This window comes from Oryctolagus cuniculus, chromosome 1, assembly GCF_964237555.1.
Source record: "Oryctolagus cuniculus chromosome 1, mOryCun1.1, whole genome shotgun sequence".
Lineage (NCBI taxonomy): Eukaryota > Metazoa > Chordata > Mammalia > Lagomorpha > Leporidae > Oryctolagus > Oryctolagus cuniculus.
In genome coordinates, this window is record NC_091432.1 from 237,247,225 (window position 1) to 237,270,590 (window position 23,366).

Consider the following 23,366-nt stretch of genomic DNA (forward strand, 5'->3'; position numbering starts at 1 on the left):
CCAGCCACGCCGAGGCCCGGGAGCTGGCGGCCTTGGTAAGGAAGTCACTCTCAGCTCCGGAGCCAGACTTTACCGGAACACATCTGAGAGCAGGAGACGGCCGCCTGTGGAAGCCGGGGAGGCGGCAGGGGAGGAGCCGGCTCCCGGCGGGGCCAGAGCACCAGCCCCTGGGGGGGCCCTGGCGTCCAGGAGGGGAGGCGGTGGGCGCCTGGGGGGCCCTGGCGTCCGGGAGGGGAGGCGGTGGGCGCCTGGGGGGCCCTGGCGTCCAGGAGGGGAGGCGGTGGGCGCCTGGGGGGGCCCTGGTGTCCAGGAGGGGAGGCGGTGGGCGCCTGGGGGGCCCTGGCGTCCGGGAGGGGAGGCGGTGGGCGCGGTGACCGCTGGGGGGTTCTGGAGTCCGTGAAACATGCAGCTCCTCGAGGTCCAGGCCTGGAAAACCGCCCACAGCCAGGCCGCTGCTGGAGCAGTCAAGAACCAGTCTCAGTGCAGGCGGGGCTGAGCGGGGCGGGCGGGGGGGGGGGCTGGAGACGGCAGCCTGGGGCGGGGGGGGGGGCTGGAGACGGCAGCCTGGGGCGGGGGGACGAGGGGGGGCTGGAGCTGAGAGAGGTGGGTGGGGGGGGCGGGGGGGCTGGAGATGGCAGCCTGGGGCGAGGGGACGGGGGGGGGGCTGGAGCTGAGAGAGGCGGGTGGGGGGGGCGGGGGGGCTGGAGACGGCAGCCTGGGGTGGGGGGGCGGGGGGGCTGGAGACGGCGGCCTGGGTGGGGGGAGGACCTCAGCCCCAGTCTGTGCTCCCAGGAGCTGTGCTGAAGCCCAGGGTGTAGAGTAGTGAACGGCATACTCACGGCTGTGGGGGGTTGGGGGTTTTTCTTCACTTTTGGAGATTTATTTATTTGAGAGGCAGCGCTGAGAGAGACAGGCACATCTCCGTCCGCTGTTCCCTCCCCAAATGTCCACACAGACAGGGCTGGGCCAGGCTGAAGCCAGGAGCCTGGAGCTCCATCCAGGTCTCCCACGCGGGTGCAGGGGCCCGAGCACTTGGGCCGACCTCCCCCGCTTTCCCAGGCTACCAGCAGGGAGCTGGGTCAGAAGTGGAGCTGCCAGGACTCGAACCCGCGTTGTGATGGGGAGTTCTGGTGTCACAGGCGGCAGCCCTCCCGCACTGGGCCCGCCTCGCGCCCTTACTTCAGCCAGAAATCAAAGAAAGGGTTAAGGAGGTGAAGGTGGGGCCGGCGCTGTGGCGTAGCTGGCAAAGCTGCCGCCTGCAGCCCGGCATCCCGTATGGGCGCAGGTTCGAGTCCCGGCTGCTCCACTTCCCATCCAGCTCTCTGCTGTGGCCTGGGAAGGCAGAAGATGGCCCGAGTCCTGGGCCCCTGCACCTGCGTGGGAGACCCGGATGGAGCTCCTGGCTCCTGGCTTCAGCCTGGCCCAGCCCTGGCCATTGCGGCCATCTGGGGAGTGAACCAGTGGATGGAGGACCTCTCTCTCTCTCTGCCTCTCTCTAGCTCTGCCTTTCAAATAAATAAATAGAATTATTTTTTTAAAAAAAGGTGAGGGTTAGTGGAGAAATTGTGAGCGTGGAGAAGGTGGGTAAGCGCTGATTACAGTCAGTGATGGTGATCATGTGGGAGGGGCTGAAACCCAGAAGTCAGCACGCGGCCTGGGAGGGGCCAAGGTGGGGGGGTCGGGGGCAGGCAGAGGGCAGGAGAGCAGATAGAGGGCAGGGGGCAGGCGGGGGCAGGTGGAAGGCAGGAAGGGCAGATGGGGGGCAGATGAGGGCAGGGGGGCAGAGGGGGCAGATGGAGGGCAGGGGGGCAGACCGGGGGACAAGTGGGGGCAGGCGGGGGCAGATGGAGGGCAGGGGGGCAGGGGCAGGCGGAGGACAGGGGGGCAGGCGGGGGCAGAGGGGGGGACAGGCGGGGGTAGATGGAGGGCGGAGACAGGCGGGGGCAGATGGAGGGCAGGGGGCGGGTGGGGGCAGATGGAGGGCGAGGACAGGCAGGGACAGAGGGGGGACAGGTGGGGACAGGTGGGGTGGGGGACAGGCGGGGGCAGAGGGGCCGTGTGTCTGCCCGAGGCTTCCTCAGGGGGGTGTGAGTGCTAGAAGTGCGGGTCTGAGCAGAGAAAGCTGCAGCCCTGTCCCCAGACTCAGGAGCGAGAAGAGGCCGGCTTGCCCACTCGACAGCAGGCAGGAAGGGCCGGGCCCCTCCTGCTGGGGAGGAGATGGGCTGACGGGTCGCTGGAAGTTAGGAAGTGCCGTGGGGGGGCGTGCGGCACATCCAGGGTGGAGGCCCTGGGGGGGCGTGCAGCTCGGGAAATGCTGGTCCTGAAGCTGCCGTGCCGGCCCCGGTGGCACCTGCTGTAGCCGCAGCCCCCCAGGAGAGGGTCAGGACAGGATTGTCGGTATCTGAGGCACAGTTGTAAAAGCTGAGGGTGATGCGCACAGGTGTGAGACCTGCAGGTGCCCCAGAGAGCGACTAGTGACCACCGCCGGGGAGCGGAGCCCCAGGCCAGTGCCAGCAGGGGGGCCCAGCTGCCTCTGCGCAAGTCTGCCTGCGGCAGGGCAGCTGGGAGCAGAGCGGGGCGGGATGGGGCAGGGCAGGGCCAGGCGGGGCCAGGCGGGGCCAGGCGGGGCAGGGGCATTGCTTAGCTGTTGAGATACTCACGTGGGGGCCGCTGCTGTGACTCAGTGGGTAAAGCCGCTGTCTGCAACACCTGAATCCCACGTGAGCGCCAGTTCGAGTCCCGGCTGCTCCACTTCCCGTCCAGCTCTGCTGTGGCCTGGGAGAGCAGGTCCAAGTGCTTGGCCCCTGCGCCTGCGTGGGAGACCCAGGGGAGGCTCCTGGCTCCTGGCTCGGACCTGGCCCAGCCCTGTCGTTGGGCCATTTGGGGGGTGAACCAGTGGATGGAAGGCCTCTCCTCTCAACTCTTTCAAATAAAGATAAATAAAAAAAGATGCCCGCATGGGAGTCTGGACTCCACTCTCAGCCCTGCTCCCCGTCCTAGCCTCTGCCATGCACACCCTGGTACCGGGCTCCTGGCTCCCAGCTTCAGCCCCTTGGGACCGCCGCAGGCATTTGACGAGTGAACCAGAAAGTGGGAGCTCTGCGTCTGTGTCTCCTGCCCTCCCCTCCTCAAATAAATAAAAAATAATTTAAAAAGGAAATATATATATATGTGTTATAATCAACAAATCTCATTTGTCGTTTGCCGAAAGCTCCAAACCATTGCTTGTCAAAGTGGAGCTCAGGGCACCGCCTGTGGCCGCCCAGCCTGCGTGTGGTGATGACACAGGGAGTGTTCCCTGTAGGGGCGCCCTGCCCAGCGTGCCCTGAGGACAGCAGGTGTGGGGAGGTGGGGTCGTCCCGCCCTCAGGGGTGTGGTTAGATAGAACTGCTGCCCTGGGGTCAGGGTGCTTCCGTGTGCGAGCCGCCTGCCCAGCGTTGAGAAACAGGGCTGCCTCTCAGGGCAGCGGGCGCCGGGCGCCGGGCCCTCCCCGAATCCTGGGCAGTTTTGCTGGGCAGCCCTGGGCGGGGCTGGGGGCTGGTTGTCGCCTGGTGTGTAAGCGCAGGGTAGCCTCCGTGTGGCGTGCCGGCCGTGTTGGCTGTGTGGCCCAGGATTCCCAGCTGGGAATCCGCCTGTGCTGGCCCCTGGCTGGCAGGGATCCCAATTATGAGTTCAAGTTCAGCGCAGGCCCGCGAGGGGCGTGGCAGCTGCTGGTCAGAGGCTGTAAAATAGGGGGTGGGCGTGAGGTGCGGCGGGCCGCCTCCACCTGTGATGCCAGCATCCCACACAGGAGCCGTGTGCGGTGCACTGGCGAGCGCAGAGGCTGGCCCAGGTGCGTGCAGACGGGGGCGGAGCTCCTGGCTTTGGCCTGCGCCGCTCCAGCCGTTGTGGCCGTAGAGAGTGACCCAGTGGATGGAAGCCCTGGCACTCTGCCTGTGAAATGAATGTCGAAAAATGAGGGGCCAGCCCTGGTGTAGCGGGTGAAGCCACTGCCTGCGGCGCCAGTTCAAGCCCCGAGCGCTCCACTTCTGACCCCTGCTGACGCAGCCGGGAAAGCACCCGCGTGGGAGACCTGGCCTCGTCCTGGCCCTGGCCTCCTCCTGGCCCTGGCCTCGTCCTGGCCCTGGCCTCCTCCTCCTGGCCCTGGCCTCCTCCTCCTGGCCCTGGCCTCGTCCTGGCCCTGGCCTCGTCCTCCTGGCCCTGGCCTCGTCCTCCTGGCCCTGGCCTCCTCCTCCTGGCCCTGGCCTCGTCCTGGCCCTGGCCTCCTCCTCCTGGCCCTGGCCTCCTCCTCCTGGCCCTGGCCTCCTCCTGGCCCTGGCCTCCTCCTGGCCCTGGCCTCCTCCTCCTGGCCCTGGCCTCGTCCTGGCCCTGGCCTCCTCCTCCTGGCCCTGGCCTCCTCCTCCTGGCCCTGGCCTCCTCCTGGCCCTGGCCTCCTCCTGGCCCTGGCCTGGCTGTTGCAGGCATCTGGGGAGTGAGCAGCGATGGAAGACCTCTCTGTAAGGAAAGGGGGTGCACCGCTTTCCCTCTCTCTCCCCTGTGACTCGGCCTCTCAGATAGACTCACAACAGCCACAGGGGACAAACGCTGAGTGGGGCCGGAGGTGGGGCCTCAGCGCCCACAGGCACTCGCAGGGTGATGGGCAGCTCTGAGGGGTGGAGGAACCCACACCCACGTGGGAGCGAGGGCTTGAGCAGAGAGGACCTTGGTCCAGGGATGAGAGACCCGGGGTGAGTGAGGGCAGGGCCTCCCCCAGGGATGGGAGACCAGGGGTGAGTGAGGGCGGGGCCTCCCTTGCGAGGCTGAGGGGGAGAGAGCAGGAGGCCAGGAAGTGCAGTGTGCACAAGTTCTTCATTTAAAGCTAAACTCAGGTGTGGGGATACGACTAAGGGGAACTCTGAAAGCAGAGTGACAAGTGGTGAATGACCTGGAGAAGACGGGAGATGAGGGAGGGGTTCAGAATCCGTGAGGCAGGCATTGCCGGGGGGGGGGGGCGCCTGTGAGATGTCGGTGCAGGGCACCAGGGCGCGGGCGGTGGCAGAGGCCGCGTGTCCCTGGAAGGCAGACCTGACCCTAGGCTGTCCCCCGGCGGCGGCGCTCACTCTGGGAGCTGGGCGGAGGGCAGGCTTCTCAGCCGAGAGCCAAGTCCTGTGGCTCTGACCCAGAATCGTCCAGCCCCGGGGCAGCTCCGTCTCCAGGGACCCGGCCTGGGCGGGCAGCGCTGACAGGGTCTGTTGGCGGGCCAAAGCCCTGGCTTTCCACACCGAAAACCAGTGCCACTCACGGTGCGCTGGCCTTGCTGGGTCTCCCGGTGGCAGGTCACCGTGGCAAGCTGTTACCTGGCTGCCCAGCTCACTGCTCGCCCTCCTGGTCTCTGTAATGTGGTCACAGAGGGCACTGACCTAGGACACAGCCACAGGGGTGCTCAGTCCCGTCCCTGACTCTGTGGCCTGAGCTAGAAGTCCAGGGTCACGGGCACGTCCTGACCGCGCCCGCCCTGTGAGGACAGCTGTGTCCTAGGTGAGGTCAGCCGTGGAGGCCACCTGTCTAAGCTGTCTGTGAGTTTTGAATAGACTGTCGCTCCCTTGGTTTACAGTGCCCACGGCACAGTCAGCTGTCCGAGCGACGTCACGGCAGCCCCGAGGCTGTGCCAGGACTGGCAGGGGGGACGTGCGTGCCCTGGGGAGCCCTTCAGAAGAGAGCCCGGTTCTCACCTGCAGATGGCTTTCTGTCAATAACAAGAGCAAATGAAAACTTCACGAGCAATTTTAACTGTCAAATAACGACTTATGGAAGCATTTACCAAAAGGACCAATGTCTTTTATAAATGTTAAGAGTGCGTGTAGGGGCCGGCGCTGCGGCGTAACGGGTAAAGCCATGGCCTGTGGGGTCTCAAGCCCGATGCTGGCCCCTGACCAGCAGGGGCAGCGCAAGCACCGGGAGTTCTGTGGAAGCAGGAACCGCTTTTGAGGGCGTGTGCAGGCTTGTAAAGCTTCCGCAGGACGTGCGCAGTAGGGGAGCCAATCAGCAAAGAGGTCACGCAGGCACGGGTGGGCCACGCGCAGGGCTCCTTAAGTAAGGTATAGGGATCACGCACTGTCCACGGTCCGGAACTAGAGCGGACCTATCCCTGCCGGCGGTCTGATCTTACCTAGCTTAACCGCAGCAGCCACAGACACGCCCCTCGAACGTCCGCCAGGCTATTGTAGTGGAGGTTTCAGGCAATGCCCAACAATGGCCTGCGCCGGCATCCCACGTGGGCGCCAGTTCCAGTCGCGGCTGCTCCACGTCCGATCCAGCTCCCTGCTGTGGTCTGGGAAAGCAGTAGAAGATGGCCAAGTGCTCGGGCCCCTGCACCCATGTGGGAGACCCAGAAGAAGCTCCCGGCTCCTGGCTTCTTATTGGCCCAGTTCTGGCCGTTGTGGCCGTCTGGGGAGTGAACCAGTGGATGGAAGACCCCCCCACTCTGCCTTTCAAATAACTAAATCTATCTTTTTTTTGAAGTACATGTAGTTGGAAATACGTTTTGGCTCTCTAACACAAGTGTAACTTGTTTGACCAGCAGATCTAAGCACAAGCATGTCAGTGACTTAAACAGTTTTTGTCTTTCTTCCGAGTTTAAATCACGTGATGCAGAGGTTTATTTAGGTCACGTGAACCAAAAATATATTTCGGGTTAACTTAGTTTAAATTTATGAGCAATCTTTTGTCTTTAGGCCATTAAAACAGAGCTCTTAATAATTTTTCCACGTAGACATCCATACTGTAGTGTGCACACACGTGTAGCATACACGTTACAGGACAGAAGAGTAAACAGTTTCAGGAATACTTCTTAAGACCTTCAGCTGTTTTGTAATTACCCAGCAGTGAGAATCACTTCCTGCCACACCTGGTCCTCAGCTGGAGCCTGTCCCAGCTCCTGCTACAGGAGTCGGGAAGGAGTCCTTGGAGCCCGCGGCGTCTCGCTTCATGAGCAGTAAATCTGCTGTGTACTGTTCAGAGGAAAACCCAAAACTGGATGACAAAGACCACACAGCGTGGCTGGAACTGTGGAACCACTGACCGGCGAGAGGAGCCACTTGCTCGCTCGCCAGTGTTCCGGAGAGCGCCGGTGAGGTTTCATGCAGCATTTCCCGTCAGGCCCCGCGGTAGCCGTCGTGACCGACCGCACAGCAGAGTGGTAGACTTCTGTGACTGCGGGACTTTTGCATCAGTAGCATTTTGCATTATCACGACTTCAGTTTTAGCACCATTTCTGGGCGCGTGCTGTGGTGTAGGGTGAGGTCATCGCCTGCAGTGAGTCCGGCTGCTCCACTTCCAATCCAGCTCCCTGCTAATGCACCTGGGAAAGCAGTGGAGGATGGCCAAGTGCTTGGGCCCCGGAGACCCAGTGACGCTCCTGGCTCCTGGCTTTGGATGGTCCCAGCTCCTCCGTTGCAGCCATTTGAGGACTGAACCAGCGATGGAAGAGCCTCTCCCTCTCCCCCTCCCCCTCCCCTCCCCCTCCCTCTCTCCCTCTCTCCCTCTCTCCCTCTCCCTCCCTCTCCCTCTCTCCCTCTCTCCCTCTCTCTCTCCCTCTCCCCCTCCCCTTCCCTCTCCCTCCCCTTCCCCCTCTCCCTCCCTCCCTCCCTCCCTCTCCCTCCCCTTCCCCCTCTCCCTCCCCTTCCCCCTCCCCTTCCCCCTCTCCCTCTCTCCCCTTCCCCCTCCCCTTCCCCCCTCCCTCCCTCTCTCCCTCCCCTTCCCCCTTCCCCTTCACCTCTCTCTCTCCCTCTCCCCCTCCCCTTCCCCCTCTCCCTCTCTCTCTCCCTCCCCTTCCCCCTCTCCCTCCCTCCCTTTCTCCCTCTCTCCCTCCCTCTCTCTCTCCCTCTCTCTCTCCCTCTCTCTCTCCCTCCCCTTCCCCCTCTCCCTCTCTCTCTCCCTCTCCCCCTCCCCTTACCCCACTCTCTCTCCCCCTCCCTCCCTCTCTCCCCCCTTCCCCCTCTCCCTCTCTCTCTCTCCCTCTCCCCTTACCCCTCTCCCTCTCCCTCTCCCCCTCCCCTTACCCCTCTCTCTCTCCCTCTCCCCCTCCCTCCCTCTCACTCCCACCTTCTCCCTCTTCCTCTCCCTCTCCCTCACCCTCACCCTCAGGCTGGTGAAAAGGTTATGGAGCCCTAGAACACGGCGGGGTAGGGCCCCCCACCAAGCCAGGGAGACCTGGAGTGAGGCGGGGTCTCCTAAATGTGCCGAGCGAGTGCTGACAGAGGGGCCCCTCAGAGTCCTCTCTCACCGGTGGTCCAGGGCAGGCTCGTGCCCGAGGGAACCCTGGGCCTGAGCTTGGAGCTGCAGGGCTTATAAAAGCAAAAGCCACAAGGAGGGAGAGGGATACGTGGTCGCTGGGGTCAAGCTCACCAAAAGCATGTGCAAAACTGCTGTCAGTTACAGCCTTGACAACGTCACGTTAGCCCAGGTGCAGCGTGGGACATAGACCAGCTACAGTGTAACGTTAGTCCAGGGGCAGCCTGGGATCACGTGGGCCGTAGACCAGTTACAGCCTGTCTGTCTGAAGCCTGAGCAGTTATGTCCCTGAGGGTCAGAGCGGGGCTCAGGCAGGGCTGTGTCCCTGAGGGTCAGAGCGGGGCTCAGGCAGGGCTGTGTCCTGAGGGTCAGAGCGGGGCTCAGGCAGGGCTGTGTCCTGAGGGTCAGAGCGGGGCTCAGGCAGGGCTGTGTCCTGAGGGTCAGAGCGGGGCTCAGGCAGGGCTGTGTCCTGAGGGTCAGAGCGGGGCTCAGGCAGGGCTGTGTCCTGAGGGTCAGAGCGGGGCTCAGGCAGGGCTGTGTCCCTGAGGGTCAGAGCGGGGCTCAGGCAGGGCTGTGTCCTGAGGGTCAGAGCGGGGCTCAGGCAGGGCTGTGTCCTGAGGGTCAGAGCGGGGCTCAGGCAGGGCTGTGTCCTGAGGGTCAGAGCGGGGCTCAGGCAGGGCTGTGTCCCTGAGGGTCAGAGCGGGGCTCAGGCAGGGCTGTGTCCTGAGGGTCAGAGCGGGGCTCAGGCAGGGCTGTGTCCTGAGGGTCAGAGCGGGGCTCAGGCAGGGCTGTGTCCTGAGGGTCAGAGCGGGGCTCAGGCAGGGCTGTGTCCCTGAGGGTCAGAGCGGGGCTCAGGCAGGGCTGTGTCCTGAGGGTCAGAGCGGGGCTCAGGCAGGGCTGTGTCCTGAGGGTCAGAGCGGGGCTCAGGCAGGGCTGTGTCCCTGAGGGTCAGAGCGGGGCTCAGGCAGGGCTGTGTCCCTGAGGGTCAGAGCGGGGCTCAGGCAGGGGTGCTGTCTCACGACAGTGTCTCGGGTCCACTTCGTCTGCATGTTTGTAGGAGGTTCAGTCCATTGCCTGGGGCAGGGGCCGGGGCAGGTCAATGGTAAATACACAGGGAATCTGGTGGTGCCCGCAAGTGTGACCTTCCTGGGGCCCAGTGCTGTGGTGCAGTGCCCACGCTACCGCCCACGTCACCGGCAGCCCCCGGGCACTCTCCCCCTCGCTCCCCTCTGGTGGCCACACTGCCGCCCACGTCACCGGCAGCCCCTGGGCACTCTCCCCCTCGCTCCCCTCCGGTGGTCACGCTGCCGCCCACGTCACCGGCAGCCCCCGGGCACTCTCCCCCTCGCTCCCCTCCGGTGGCCACGCTGCCGCCCACGTCACCGGCAGCCCCCGGGCACTCTCCCCCTCGCTCCCCTCCTGTGGCCACGCTGCCGCCCACGTCACCGGCAGCCCCCGGGCACTCTCCCCCTCGCTCCCCTCCGGTGGCCACGCTGCCGCCCACGTCACCGGCAGCCCCCGGGCACTCTCCCCCTCGCTCCCCTCCGGTGGCCACGCTGCCGCCCACGTCACCGGCAGCCCCCGGGCACTCTCCCCCTCGCTCCCCTCCGGTGGCCACGCTGCCGCCCACGTCACCGGCAGCCCCCGGGCACTCTCCCCCTCGCTCCCCTCCGGTGGCCACGCTGCCGCCCACGTCACCGGCAGCCCCCGGGCACTCTCCCCCTCGCTCCCCTCCGGTGGCCACGCTGCCGCCCACGTCACCGGCAGCCCCCGGGCACTCTCCCCCTCGCTCCCCTCCGGTGGCCACGCTGCCGCCCACGTCACCGGCAGCCCCCGGGCACTCTCCCCCTCGCTCCCCTCCGGTGGCCACGCTGCCGCCCACGTCACCGGCAGCCCCCCGGGCACTCTCCCCCTCGCTCCCCTCCGGTGGCCACGCTGCCGCCCACGTCACCGGCAGCCCCCCGGCACTCTCCCCCTCGCTCCCCTCCAGCTGCCTGTGAATGGCCTGATAGAGCAGCAGCAGACGGCCCAGCGCTCGGGTCCCTGCACCCACGTGCGAAACCCAGGTGGCGCTCCTGGCCCAGCCCCTGCTGTGTGGCCATTTGGGGAGTGAACTAGCAGATGGAAGACCACTATCTCTCTAGCTCTGCCTTGCAAATAAATAAATCTTTCTTAAAAAAAAAAAAAAAAGGTAAAAAGGTTGTTAACCTGGAAGAAGATAAGCGGCCAAGTAGTGCACCTCTGAGGGGGGGGGGAGAGCGTCCCAGTGAGCACAGTGACCCCGTCACCCCGACCTCGCCGCGCCCAGGGTGGCCTGACCCCCGTCACCCCGACCTCACTGCCACGGGCTGGCCTGACCCCCCTCACCCCGACCTCACTGCCACGGGCTGGCCTGACCCCCCTCACCCCGACCTCGCCGCGCCCAGGGTGGCCTGACCCCCGTCACCCCGACCTCGCCGCGCCCAGGCTGGCCTGACCCCCGTCACCCCGACCTCGCCGCGCCCAGGCTGGCCTGACCCCCGTCACCCCGACCTCGCCGCGCCCAGGCTGGCCTGACCCCCCTCACCCCGACCTCGCCGCGCCCAGGCTGGCCTGACCCCCGTCACCCCGACCTCGCCGCGCCCAGGCTGGCCTGACCCCCCTCACCCCGACCTCGCCGCGCCCAGGCTGGCCTGACCCCCCTCACCCCGACCTCGCCGCGCCCAGGCTGGCCTGACCCCCCTCACCCCGACCTGGCTGCCACGGGCTGGCCTGACCCCCCTCACCCCGACCTCGCTGCCACGGGGTGGCCTGACCCCCCTCACCCCGACCTGGCTGCCACGGGGTAGCCCGACCCCCGTCACTGTGACCTCGCTGCCACGGGGTGGCCTGACCCCCGTCACTGTGACCTCACTGCCATTGGCTGGCCTGACCCCCGTCACCCCGACCTCGCTGCCACGGGGTGGCCTGACCCCCGTCACTGTGACCTCGCTGCCACGGGGTGGCCTGACCCCCGTCACTGTGACCTCACTGCCATGGGCTGGCCTGACCCCCCCATCACCCTGACCTCGCTGCCACGGGGTGGCCTGACCTCCCCTTACACCGGACCCGCCGAGGTACAGGGTTTTAGGGAGGTAACAAGGCGGAGATGAACAAATACTGGTCCGGAATCTGCTGAGACAAACAGAGGGAGTTGAGTGACAGGCGTGAGAGGCGGGGTCCGCAGAGAGCGTCTTCCTCGTTGGCTTGAGGTGCAGCGCACGCACCCCCGCCGGCTTGCCCTGCAGACCCCACGGTGGCCGTGCTGGGCCAGAGCCGGGGGCCAGCTGTGAGCCCCGGCCTCCCAGGTGAGGGGCAGGTGCCCGCGGCTCGAGCCATCACTTGCCGTGCAGGTCGCTGGAGTCGCCGCGGCTGTGGCGCCTGCCCCAGCTGACCCCCGCGAGTGGCCGGGCAGACACGGACAGCTGCTCTCTGGGAAACTTGTTTCTTTGGTCCCCCATTTAATGAGCTGCTCCTCCGAAACCAGAACGCCGGTCAGTGAGGTAAACGCCGTCCGGCAGAGCAGAAGCGGAGCGCAGGCGGCCTGGATTCCGGCAGCGCTGGCGACTGCGCGGCTCCCGGGGCGGCCTCGCGCTGCCCGCGTCTCTCCCTCCCTGGTGTCTGGGCGCCGCCGCCGCTGAGCTCCACGGGCGTCCGCGAGATGCTGCGGGAGTCCCACGCCGCTGGGCCGGTTTTCGTGGAGGTGGCGGTGATGTGTTCGGTGTGTTCCACGCGGGGCGGAGGTGGGTCACGGCGGCAGACCACGGCTCAGCGCTCAGGAAAACCCCCCTCTCGCCCTGAGGACGAGGGTGGTCCCGGGGAAGCTGGCCCGCAGACCCTCGCGTGCGGACTGAGGGCTCCTGGCCGTGGCTCCGCAGCTTCGAGGGCCCTGGCCGGGACAGTATGGAGGCCCCGGGTAGGACAGCATGGAGGCCCCGGGTAGGACAGCATGGAGGCCCCGGGTAGGACAGCATGGAGGCCCTGGCCGGGACAGTATGGAGGCCCTGGGTAGGACAGCATGGAGGCCCTGGGTGGGACAGCATGGAGGCCCTGGGTAGGACGGTATGGAGGCCCTGGGTAGGACAGCATGGAGGCCCTGGGTAGGACGGTATGGAGGCCCTGGGTGGGACAGCATGGAGGCCCTGGGTAGGACGGTATGGAGGCCCTGGGTAGGACAGCATGGAGGCCCTGGGTAGGACGGTATGGAGGCCCTGGGTAGGACAGCATGGAGGCCCTGGGTGGGACGGTATGGAGGCCCTGGGTAGGACAGCATGGAGGCCCTGGGTGGGACAGCATGGAGGCCCTGGGTAGGACGGTATGGAGGCCCTGGGTAGGACAGCATGGAGGCCCTGGGTAGGACGGTATGGAGGCCCTGGGTAGGACAGCATGGAGGCCCTGGGTAGGACGGTATGGAGGCCCTGGGTAGGACAGTATGGAGGCCCTGGGTAGGACAGTATGGAGGCCCTGGCCGGGACAGTATGGAGGCCCTGGGTAGGACAGTATGGAGGCCCTGGGTAGGACAGTATGGAGGCCCTGGCCGGGACAGCATGGAGGCCCTGGCCGGGACAGCATGGAGGCGTTTCGTGAAGCGCGACGCTGGTGCCGCCATTCTTGTCACACCACGCGGTTTCGTGAGGGAGCCAGCACCTCTCCTCCTGCTTCCTCTGCAGTGCTGGGCTCGGAGCCGCGCGCCCTCCTGTGCAGGTTTCCTGGAGCCCATGGCCCAGCGGGAGTGTGCGCCGTTCCCCTCAGCGGGACGGGCTGGCGGCCGCAGGGCGGCTCCTCTCCGCGGGCTCCTCCCCGCCTCGCCGCGGGCACCGTCGGCCCTGGCTGGGAGCTTCCTCACCCGCCAGCTTGCGAGACGGGAAGGGGGCGCCGTGACTCCTCTCTGGGAGCCGCGCAGGGCGGCATCCATGCAGCACAGCAAGCTCTGGCTGGGAAAGACTTTGTTCCAGACGGTAGAAAAGGCGTGCAGGGGCCAGTGCTGTGGTGTGGCCGGTGACGCCGCCGCCTGCAGGGCCGGCATCCCACGTGGGCGCTGGTTCGAGTCCCAGCCGCTCTTCTTCCGATCCAGCTCTGCTGTGGCCTGGGAAAGCAGAGGAAGATGGTCCAAGTCCTTGGGCCCTGCCCCCACAGGGGAGACCCAGAAGAAGCTCCAGGCTTCGGATCAGCACAGCTCCGGCCATTGCAGCCAATTGGGGAGTGAACCAGCGGATGGAAGACCTACCTCTCTCTCTCTCTCTCTCTCTCTCTTTTCTTTCCTTTTGTGTGTAATTCTGCCTTTTAAATAAACAAATAAATCTTTGAGAAAAAAAGCATGGAAAATTAGGAGAACAGACTGAAGCCTGGCCGGGTTGTGTGTGAGGGGTGTCCTCCGCGCTCTCTGGAAGTTGGTGTGACGTGGGGCCGCGTCCGGCACGGAGGTGAAGGTGTCCCATGGGACCCCCTCGTTCCATTTCAAGCTCCTGGTTTGGGTCCAGCTGCACTTCGAGCCAGCTTTCCGAGGTGCAGAGCCCGGAGGCAGCCACGATGGCTCAGGCGGGAGGTGTGGCTGCCTCTGGGACGCCTGGCCCAGCCCAGCTGCTCTGTCCCTGTCCCTGTCCCTGTCCGCCTAGTTCGCTGGGTCACTTGTGAACAGCAGTAATAGCGGAAGTAAGGCCCCGCAGGCCGGGAGGCCCTGGAGCTCCTGCCTGGCCTGCCCCTGTCTGTGCCCTTCCTGCTCTGTGAGGGCGCCGTGGGGCGTGGCCGCGTGGGTCTGGGGTCTGCACCTGGGCCCACCTCCGAAGACTTTCGCTTCCCGCCCCTGTGCTTTTCTGAGACACCAGGCGCTCACTGGGGCGCCTCCCACGCCAGTGCAGGAAGCCCGGCAGCAGCCACGCCTGCCTAGGGCGTCTCCCCAGCCCTGAGCAGGGTCCCCCAGGGGCACGGTCTGTCCACCGTGGGGACGCCCTCCTGGGCCCCGGGCCTCCCTCGGCTCCTGCCCGGCGACAGCAGCCCGGCCACCTGCCCGCCTGACTCTGGGCTCTTGAACCTGACGCGTCGTCCTTTCTCTTTGCCCAGTGAAAATCGTGATCCGGGGAGACAGGAACACGGGCAAGACGGCGCTGTGGCAGCGGCTGCAGGGCAGGCAGTTCGTGGAGGAGTACATCCCCACGCAGGAGATCCAGGTCGCCAGCATCCACTGGAGCTACAAGAGTGAGTGGGCTCCACGCCGCCGGCGCTCGCAGCTGCTGAGTCCGAGAGCCCCCTTCGCGAGGGGACGCGGGCACAGCGTGCACCCTGGGGCCCCCTGTGCACAGGGCCCAGCCCCGCCCCTGCCCGCCCTCCCCTGCAGGGGGCGTGCGTCCCGCAGCTTCTTCCCTGCCGGTGCTGTGAAGTCCGAGTCTCTGCTGGCAGAGGGCGTGGCCGGGCAGGTGCCCTGGGGGAGGGTGTGTGCGGGGAGCACCTGGAGCAGCAGGTGCCCGAGCTCTCGAGGCCGCCAGACGGTGCCAGCTCCCGGGGAAGCAGAGAAGCCGTGAGCGTGTGCAGAGCATGTGAAGCCGTGAGCGTGTGCAGAGCGTGTGAAGCCGTGAGCGTGTGCAGAGTGTGTGTGAAGCTGTGAGTGTGTGCAGAGTGTGTGCAGGGAAGCCGTGAGCGTGTGTGAAGCCGTGAGCGTGTGCAGAGCGTGTGCAGCGAAGCCGTGAGCGTGTGCAGGAAGCCGTCTGGTCTGAGCGAGGTGGTGCGGCCAGAGCCCCGCGTGCCCCTGAGCTCCAGGGCAGCGGGATGCTGGCAGCGTGGCTGGAGCCGGCATCCCGGGAGCCCCCTCGGCGCCCCAGAGGCGCAGGGACTCGGCTCTCGCGGCAAGTGAGACCGCGAGAGCGTGAGGAGCGTGACGGAAGGTGGCCGTGGCGGGGCCTGTGGAGCAGCCCTGGGCCAGCTCCCCTCCCGCCTGTGCTGGGGGCTGGCAGGAGCCTCTGGGCCCCGCGCCTGCACAGCTGTCACTGTTCCAGTCCCCAGGGTGCAGCGTGGGCCCCCTGGGTGGAGAAACAAACGGGGTTGTGGGGAGGTGGCACAGGCGGTCCCGCCCCCTCTGCACCCATCCGAGAGGACGGCTGCTGGGGTGCACGTGACGTGGTGGGGCGCGGCCCTGCCTCGCCGTGGGCCTGGCCGGCGCTGCCTTCGGCTCGGAGCGTGTGTGGGCAGAGGCCCGCCGCGGTTCAGTCTTGGCTGCCGCTGGTGTGGCCGACGCCCCCGAGGCTCTGAGGCCTGCCTCGCAGTGTCGGGTGCACGGTGGGCCTGGCCCTTGTGGCGGGCGTGTGTGTGGGCGGGTGTGTGGGGGGACGCCCCAGGGCCCGGTGAGGGAGGGCCGGCACCGCCGAGGCTCTGGCAGCCCCTCTGTGAAACCAGCTGCTCCCTGGGGCACTAACGTGGGGCACTAACGTGGGGCACTAACGTGGGGCACTAACGTGGGGCACTAACGTGGGGCACTAACGTGGGGCACTAACGTGGGGCACTAACGTGGGGATCTTCCCCGTTTCAGCCACTGACGACATTGTGAAAGTTGAAGTCTGGGATGTGGTCGACAAAGGTAAGGCCCCTTCTCTGTCTGCAGAGAGCTCGCCTCCAGCCCGGGCCGGGGTCTCGGCCGCTCTCCCTGCGGGGCCCTCAGCACACAAGCCCACTCCGGCACCTGCCGCCTGGCCGCGGACAGATTGGCGTTTGCTACCAGCTGTTCACGTCCTGGTCTGGCTCTGGTCTGCGGCCGGGCCGTGGCTGGTCAGCCGAGCCCGTGCCCGCAGGCCAGGTGCAGGTGCGGCCTATGAGGGCTGTGTTGGTAGCCCCCTATCCTGCGCCACCGCTGGTGTAGCCGGGGCGTCGGCTGCCCCGTTGGGCAGTGAAGGGAAGCCGGGTGCAGGGCCTCTCACTCGGTGCTGCAGGTTCCAGCCTGGGCAGCCACGCCCACAGCAGGGGCAGGCACATCTCTGCTGGAGACCTGGGCAGGGAGGAGGCGTGAGCGTGGAGGGTGGGGGCCGGACACCTGTGGGCCAGGGCTGTTACTGGGCCCCGGCCTTACCTAAGCCGGTCTCCCACGGGGAGTGCTGACTGGGCGTTTAAAGCAGACCAGGCAGGAGTTCCTGGGTGTGCGGTGTGGCTGAGGGGAGTCGCCGCAGCGTGTGCAGGCCGCGCAGGGGGTGGGGTCAGCAGGGCGCATGCCGCTGGTTGGGTTGGGGTCACTGGGATGCCACGGAGGAACAGGGCAGGGTCGAACTGGAGACTGTTGGGGTGGCCGAGGCCTGCCTCTGAACGCTCAGCTCCCGGTCAGGGTGGAGGGCGAGACAGCAGCGTCCCGGGAGCCCACCACAGCTCCCTGGACATCGGATCCCCGTGGACGGGCGAGGCCCTGGGTCGGAAGGCACACGCCCCTCTGGTTAGCTGGGGGGGACACAGCCAGGCCGGACTCGCAGCTGCCCCGTGGCCGGCCTGTCCTGCTGGGCCCACCTTGGCCGCCTGCCTCCCTGGGCTGTGTGCAGCCTGGGCCCGGCCCCCAGCTGTGTTGTCCGCTGGCAGCCGCTGGGCAGCCTCGAGGCCCTGACCTGCCCAGCCGCCTAGGAAGGAGGGGGCCCTGGGCTCGCTGGAGTGAGTGACTCGCCGGAGTGAGTGACTCGCCAGGCCTGGCCCGCTTGGGCTGTAATCTGCGTGGTTTCCGCCTAGGGGCAGAGGCCCCCGGGGCGTGTGTCCACTGACAGCTGGGCGGAGTCCCCCGGCCGCTGGGTGGTCTCCAGGGGGAAGCCTCCCCAGCCAGACCTCGGCTCCCGCTGCGCCCACAGCAGGCGTGGCCCTGGGCTCAAGGTGCTTACTTCCAGTTGGGTGGAAACCCCTTGGACGCCACGCGCAGCCCGAGAGCAGCCGGCGGCCAAGGGCTGGGCCCGGGCTGAGCTCTGAGGGTGGCGCAGGCGGAGCCCCGAGCGTCACCCTGAGAAGCTTCTGGAAGGATGGGGCCTTGTGAGCAGCCCTGGGCGTTCTTCCTCCTCCTCCCGTCAGCAGGCTGGGCGGCCGTGAGGTGGGCGGGAGCAGGCCCCTGCCAGTCAGCGGGGTGTTCAGGCCCCTTGGTCAGGCGCCGGCTGCTCGTGAGGTTGGGGCAGAAGGGGGCGTGGCTGCGTGTGCACACGGGGTGTTTCTCGTCTGTGGCTTGCACTGGAGCCCGCAAGGCGGTAGGCCGCGCCGTCTGCTCGCTCCTGCACTGTGCAGGTGATGCGGGCACGGCAGGGCGCAGGCCTCCTTACTCCTCCCCACCACGGCCTGGCATTCCCCACCCCCAGGGCCCCACACCCCGCCCAGCCATCCCCAGCTGCTCGGGCCAGCCCTGCCCCTTCTCTCAGTCCCGCTGGGGTCAGCTCCCCCCCCACACAGTGCAGGAGTTCAAGGTCACGGGGGCATCAGAAGAGCCGTCCCAGGCTTCCTGCTCTCCGGTTCTCCCAGCTGTTGCCCCAGGGGAGCCCCAGCTGTCACGAGACCCCCACACCTGCTCTCAGCTGGGGGTCCAGCTCGGACCATTTCACTGCCCAGCTGATGGAGCAGGGTCAAGTTCAGAGTGGGAGCTGGGGAGGGACCCTCCCAGAAAGACCCTCCCTCAGGAATCCTTTGACCCACCAATTCCACCCCAAATTTTCTGGTTCTTTATTAAGGAAAATGCAAAAAACGAGGAGATGGCTTGAAGGTGGAGAACGACCCCCAGGAGGTGAGCTGTGGGCCTGGGTGGGCCTGGGCTGTGGGCCTGGGTGGGCCTGGGCTGTGGGCCTGGGCGGGCCTGGGTGAGCCGTGGGCCTGGGCGAGCCGTAGACTGTGGGCCTGGGTGAGCCGTGGGCTGTGGGCCTGCGTGGGCCTGGGCTGTGGGCCTGGGTGGGCCTGGGCTGTGGGCCTGCGTGGGCCTGGGCTGTGGGCCTGGGCGGGCCTGGGTGAGCCGTAGACTGTGGGCTTGGGTGGGCCTGGGTGGGCCTGGGTGAGCCATAGACTGTGGGCCTGGGTGAGCCTGGGCTGTGGGCCTGCGTGGGCCTGGGCGGGCCTGCTGGGGTTCCTGGATCAGGGAGGGGTGAGCAGGCAGCCGCACGCTTCAGACCCCATTGCCTGTCCAGGGTGCCCAGTTACATCTGGGCACAGTGACCACCAGCTGTCCCCACTGCTGCTCCCGGGACTGTGACGTCCACAGCTGAGTGTGCACTGCGGACATCACACTGGACTGAGCCAGAGTGAGTCTGAGTGGCCTGAGAGGAGAGGCATCTGCGTGAACGGCCACGTGTGCACCTGACAGCGGCCTCAGCCTCGAAGGGCAGAGGACACGCCTTGGAGCCGTGGGCGGAGCGTGGTCCTGGGTGGACGCTCCCCTGGGAAGCCAGGAGACACAGCACCGCCTGTGCGTCCATGGTCACCCTGAACCGCCCTTCCCGGGACGCTCTGGGCTCCCGGCTCCGCCGCTGCCTTGGCCCCTGGAGTGCCTGTTGTCTCTTCCTTTGGTGCCACAAGACTGGGTGGTCATGCCGGTCTGTGGGCTCTAGAAAGTTCCGAGCGCACATCAGTCGTCTGTGGTCAGAGCCTCTGCTGCAGTGGCCTGGCGTGTCCCTGCTGTGCGTTTGTCCCTGGGAAGGCAAGTCTGTGGCCGGCCTCTGGCCTGGTGACGACACCACAGACCCCGACTTCCCGGCTCACTCTGGTTTCCGGCTTCCAGTTCACCCACACCCTGGGAAGCAGCGGTGACTGCAAGGCCGCCACAAAACACACCACCACCGGGTCAGGGAGAGAGTTCACTGGGGGAAGCCCGGCAGACCGGAGGGAAGGAAGGAAAAGAGGAAGGACAGGAAGAGAACGAGCGAGCGAGTGGAGAAGAGGGAGGGGAGGGGAGGGGAGAGAGGAGGGGAGAGGAGAGGGGAGGGGGGAGGGGAGAGAGGAGGGAGGGGAGAGGAGAGGGGAGGGGAGAGGAGAGGGAAGAGGAGAGGAGGGGGAGAGGAGGGAGGGGGGAGAGGGGGGAGGGGCGGGAGCGAGCAGAGCCACGCGTTCAGGAGCAGGTCCTTCTAAAACTTTGCGGGGGTGGGGCGGGCAGGGAAGCAGGAGCAGCGCATCCCAGTAGGATGGGGGTGGGGCTGACACCGGTGGGTGGGCCATGCGGCCGCCTGGCTTCAGCAATGGCGGCGGGGCAGAGCCTAGGACGGTGCCAGGCTGTGGATCGCACCACAGATGAGACTGCGCCAGTTTCCCGGCAGGGAAGGCTCCCGGAGCTGCACCCCTGCTGCCCACGCGGGGACGCAGCCCTGGCCGCGCAGGCGTCGGCGAGTTCTCCCCCCTCCCTCCCACCTCTCAAATAAATGAGCCTGCACGAGGGGGAGTAAAGCGGCTGTGGTGACTGAGGGTCCGTGCGGTGGAGCCAGGCCTGGGCCCAGAGCACGCCTGGCCCCTCCCGTCCCCAGGCGGAGGCAGAAATGGCCCTGGACGCCGAGTTCCTGGACGTGTACAAGAACTGCAACGGCGTGGTCATGATGTTTGACATCACCAAGCAGTGGTGAGAGCGGGCCGGGGGCGCCTGGGCGGGGCCGGGGGCGCCTGGGCAGGGCCGGGGGCGCCTGTGCGGGGGCCGGGGGCGCCTGTGCGGGGCCGGGGGCGCCTGGGCAGGGCCGGGGGCGCCTGTGCGGGGGCCGGGGGCGCCTGTGCGGGGGCCGGGGGCGGGGCCGGGGCGCCTGCACGGGGGCCGGGGGCGGGGCCGGGGCGCCTGCACGGGGGCCGGGGGCGGGGCCGGGGCCGGGGGCGCTGGCCGGGCAGAACTGGCTCAGGCCGTCCGAGCGAGGCACACACCTTCCCAGGCCTGAAACCTGCCCTGTGCTCGCTGCCTCCCTGGAGGACCCACGACGGGGGCCGGCGGGGCAGGTGCGCGGTCAGTGCTGGGACCAGAGTCCTCTCGTGGGGTCTCGTGGCACTCACGGTGACAGCGTGTGTGAGCTGCCATCCGCCAGGGCAGCTGCAGGCTCAGTGCCCAGCTCTGCCTGCTGGCACGCGCGCTGCAGGAGAGGAGCCAGGCTCGCACGCGGCGCGGCCGCCCTCTGGCCGGTGCCAGACCCCCTGGGGAGCCCCCCCCCCGCAGCTGCCCTGCGCACACGGGAGTTGACCCCTGGCTGTGTGGGAGGGGCCCTGGGGGACTGGGCTGCTTCCCGGTTTCCTGTCCCTGGTGCGTGGTCCCCTGCTCGTCACAGGGCCTGGGAGTCGCGGGGGGAAGCCAGTGCCGTCACCGGACAGCTCTGCTGCTGGCCTACGGCACGGGCTCTGGTCACTGCCGAAGAGCCAGTGCTGCTGGAGGAAGCGTGAGGTCGGGCGCTGAGCCTGCCGCGCGCTCACGTGCTGCTCTCAGGGTGTCCGTGTCGCGATCTGAGGGGCCCGGGCGTGTAGCTCCCGGCCGGTCCCGAGGTGACCTCCAGTCTGGGCGGCCACAGCCTCTGGACAGCTCTCGTGGGCACAGCCTGATGAGGGCTGAGCCCCGGCACGCGTGGGAGTGGCCCCTCGGAGCTGCAGGTGGCGTGTAGGACACGGAAGGCAGGGGCCGGGCGTGGAACAGGTGGCCCCATGTGCCAGACGCAGAGCAGGGCTGAGCATTTGCCTGTGACCCGGCCATGGTAGCCCCTCAGCCGGCCTGGGCAGTGAGTCCGGACACCGAGAGACCAGGAGGCCTGCAGCCGGGGTGGGCGTGGTCAGAACACCCCCAGCAGCTGCCGGGGAGAGAGCTGGGGCCGGGCCGTCGGGGCTGCCGTGCGACGTGGGGCACGGCTTTCTCGGGCCATGGAGCCCCACTGGTGGGGGCACCCAGCACCTGGGGGCAGCGCCAGACGTGGACGACGGATGTGTCGGCCACTGAGCGCGGACCCAGGGGACAGCGGCCACTGCGGGTGCATCTGTCGCCAGCTTGTTCGGCTTCCCCCCTTGAGGGGCTTCGCTTGCCGCATTCAAGCCGTTTGGAGCGCAGTTTGGGACGAGCTGGGAGACCAGGCGGCCACCGCTGCACGGCAGGTGACCCTGGGGCTGCACAGTCTTCCCAGCGCGCCAGCAGCACGGACGCCTCCGTGTGTGCCCCGGACAGAGGGACAGGCCCCACGGGCCGCAGGCCAGAGGCAGCTTTGAGGGCGTGGACGCGTGGCACTCAGGAGGTACACTGGCGCGCGGTCCACCGCGCTCGGCCGAGCTCAGGCGGCGCCTCCCGCTCTCCCAGGACCTTCAACTACATCCTGCGGGAGCTTCCCAAGGTGCCGACCCACGTGCCGGTGTGCGTGCTGGGCAACTACCGCGACATGGGCGAGCACCGGGTCATCCTGCCCAGTGACGTGCGCGACTTCATCGACCACCTGGACAGGTGGGTGCCGGGCCCCGCCCCCGGGAAGGCGGCCTGGCCTGGGGCGCCCGCAGGGGAGGCCTGGGGCACCTGCCGCGGGCTGCATGGCTCCGTGGTGCGGGGGAGGCCACGGTGAGGGGCTCCTGCCCAGGCCGCAGACCCCGCCCCCGGCAGAGGGGTCAGTGCAGAAGGCAGCGGCTCTGGGGCCGAGCGCACCAGCGCCTGCCTCGGGAGGAAGCCCTGGGAACGGGCAGCCGCGCCGCGGGGCTGCAGGCGGTCCCGTCTCCACACGCAGGCCCCCGGGCTCCTCGTACTTCCGCTACGCCGAGTCCTCCATGAAGAACAGCTTCGGCCTCAAGTACCTACACAAGTTCTTCAACATCCCGTTCCTGCAGCTCCAGGTGTGTGCGGCGGGCGGGGCGGGGCGGGGCGCGCGGCGCGGGGCGGGGCGCGCGGCGCGGGGCGGGGCGCGCGGCGCGGGGCGGGGCGGGGCGGGCGGGCCTGGGCGGGGCGGGGCGGGCGCGGTGCTGCCCCCTGGTGGGGCCCCGCTGCGGGACGGCCTGCGGGACAGGCGTGGTGCTGCCCCTGGTGGGGCCCCGCTGCGGCGCGGGCGCGGTGCTGCCCCTGGTGCAGTGGTGGTGGGGGCCCGCCCCACCGAGGTGAGGACACGCAGCCCCCACGGCCTGAGCCGCCGTGTGCCGGCCACTTGCCCCGCTCCTGAGCTGTCTGCTCTAGGAGGCCGTGGGGGAGGTGGGCCCTGCGCCGGGTCAAAGCGAGGCTGCTCCTCACTTGGGCCTAGTGGAGCTGGTGTGGGGTTGGGAAGAAGCGGGAGGCCAGGTGCACTTTCCCCGCCAGAATGGCCCTGCGCTCCGGGAGGGAGACAGCAGGGTCCCCCGGGAGCTACGGGGCTGCTCTGCGGGCGTCGCGGCCGCCGTCCGCCCAGGAGACCACGGAGCTGCACGTGCTGTGGCCTGCAGAGCAGGTTCCTTGTTGCCGAGTGGACGTGGCGGGCAGGGACCAGCACGGGAGGGCGGCGTGCGGGGAGCCCCAGTCCGAGAGGGGCCACCCAGGCCGGGCCGGAGCTGGGCGCTGCCCTCTGAGAGATGGGGCGCCTGCCTGGGTGTGGCCCCTCCCTGCTGCAGGACGCCAGGTCTCACAGGTGATCTGCCGAGGCGAGAGGCTGGCACGCGGGGCGACGAGGCTGCCTGCCACAGGGCGTCACGGGGGGAAGCGGACCCTGGGGCAGGAGTGTGGTTTCTATAAGATTTGTTTGTTTGAAAGAAGTTAGACACAGAGAGAGAGAGAGGCGGGGAGAGAGGGAGAGAAAAGGGGAGAGGGAGAGGGGGGAGAGAGGGAGGGAGGGGGGAGGGAGAGGGGGGGGAGAGGGAGAGAGAAGGAGAGGCAGGGGGGGTCTTCCATCCGCTGGGTCACTCCCCAGTTGGCTGCAACGGCTGGAGCTGTGCCAGTCAGCAGCCAGGAGCCTCTTCCGGGCCTCCCACGCGGGTGCAGGGGCCCGAGCACTGGGCCGTCCTCTGCTGCCTCCGCAGGTGCCTGCAGGGAGCTGGGTCGGAAGTGGGCAGCCCATGTGGGGTGCCAGTGTCACAGGTGGCGGCTTGACCCGCTGCGCCCCCTGCGGCCCCCGGGCTTGTTTGAATACAACCACAGGGCGTTTCCAGCTCACACGCGGGGTCAGCCCCTGAGACGGGTCAGCCCCTGAGACGCAGCGCTCAGGCTG

General features: G+C 67.7%; 1 protein-coding gene across 2 annotated transcripts in view; it reads left to right on the plus strand.

The window, feature by feature from the left end:
• The window catches only part of RABL6 (RAB, member RAS oncogene family like 6), a 33,679-nt gene that overhangs the window by 4,150 nt on the left and 6,163 nt on the right, over positions 1–23,366 (plus strand). The window contains exons 2-7 of one of the 2 annotated variants that reach the window (XM_070059332.1): positions 14,350–14,484; positions 15,809–15,856; positions 17,955–18,007; positions 19,689–19,819; positions 21,512–21,652; positions 21,927–22,032. In XM_070059332.1, coding sequence (XP_069915433.1) covers positions 14,350–14,484; positions 15,809–15,856; positions 17,955–18,007; positions 19,689–19,819; positions 21,512–21,652; positions 21,927–22,032 — 614 coding nt within the window. The remainder of the gene's footprint in view (positions 1–14,349; positions 14,485–15,808; positions 15,857–17,954; positions 18,008–19,688; positions 19,820–21,511; positions 21,653–21,926; positions 22,033–23,366) is intronic. The other variant, XM_070059337.1, reaches the window with a different exon arrangement.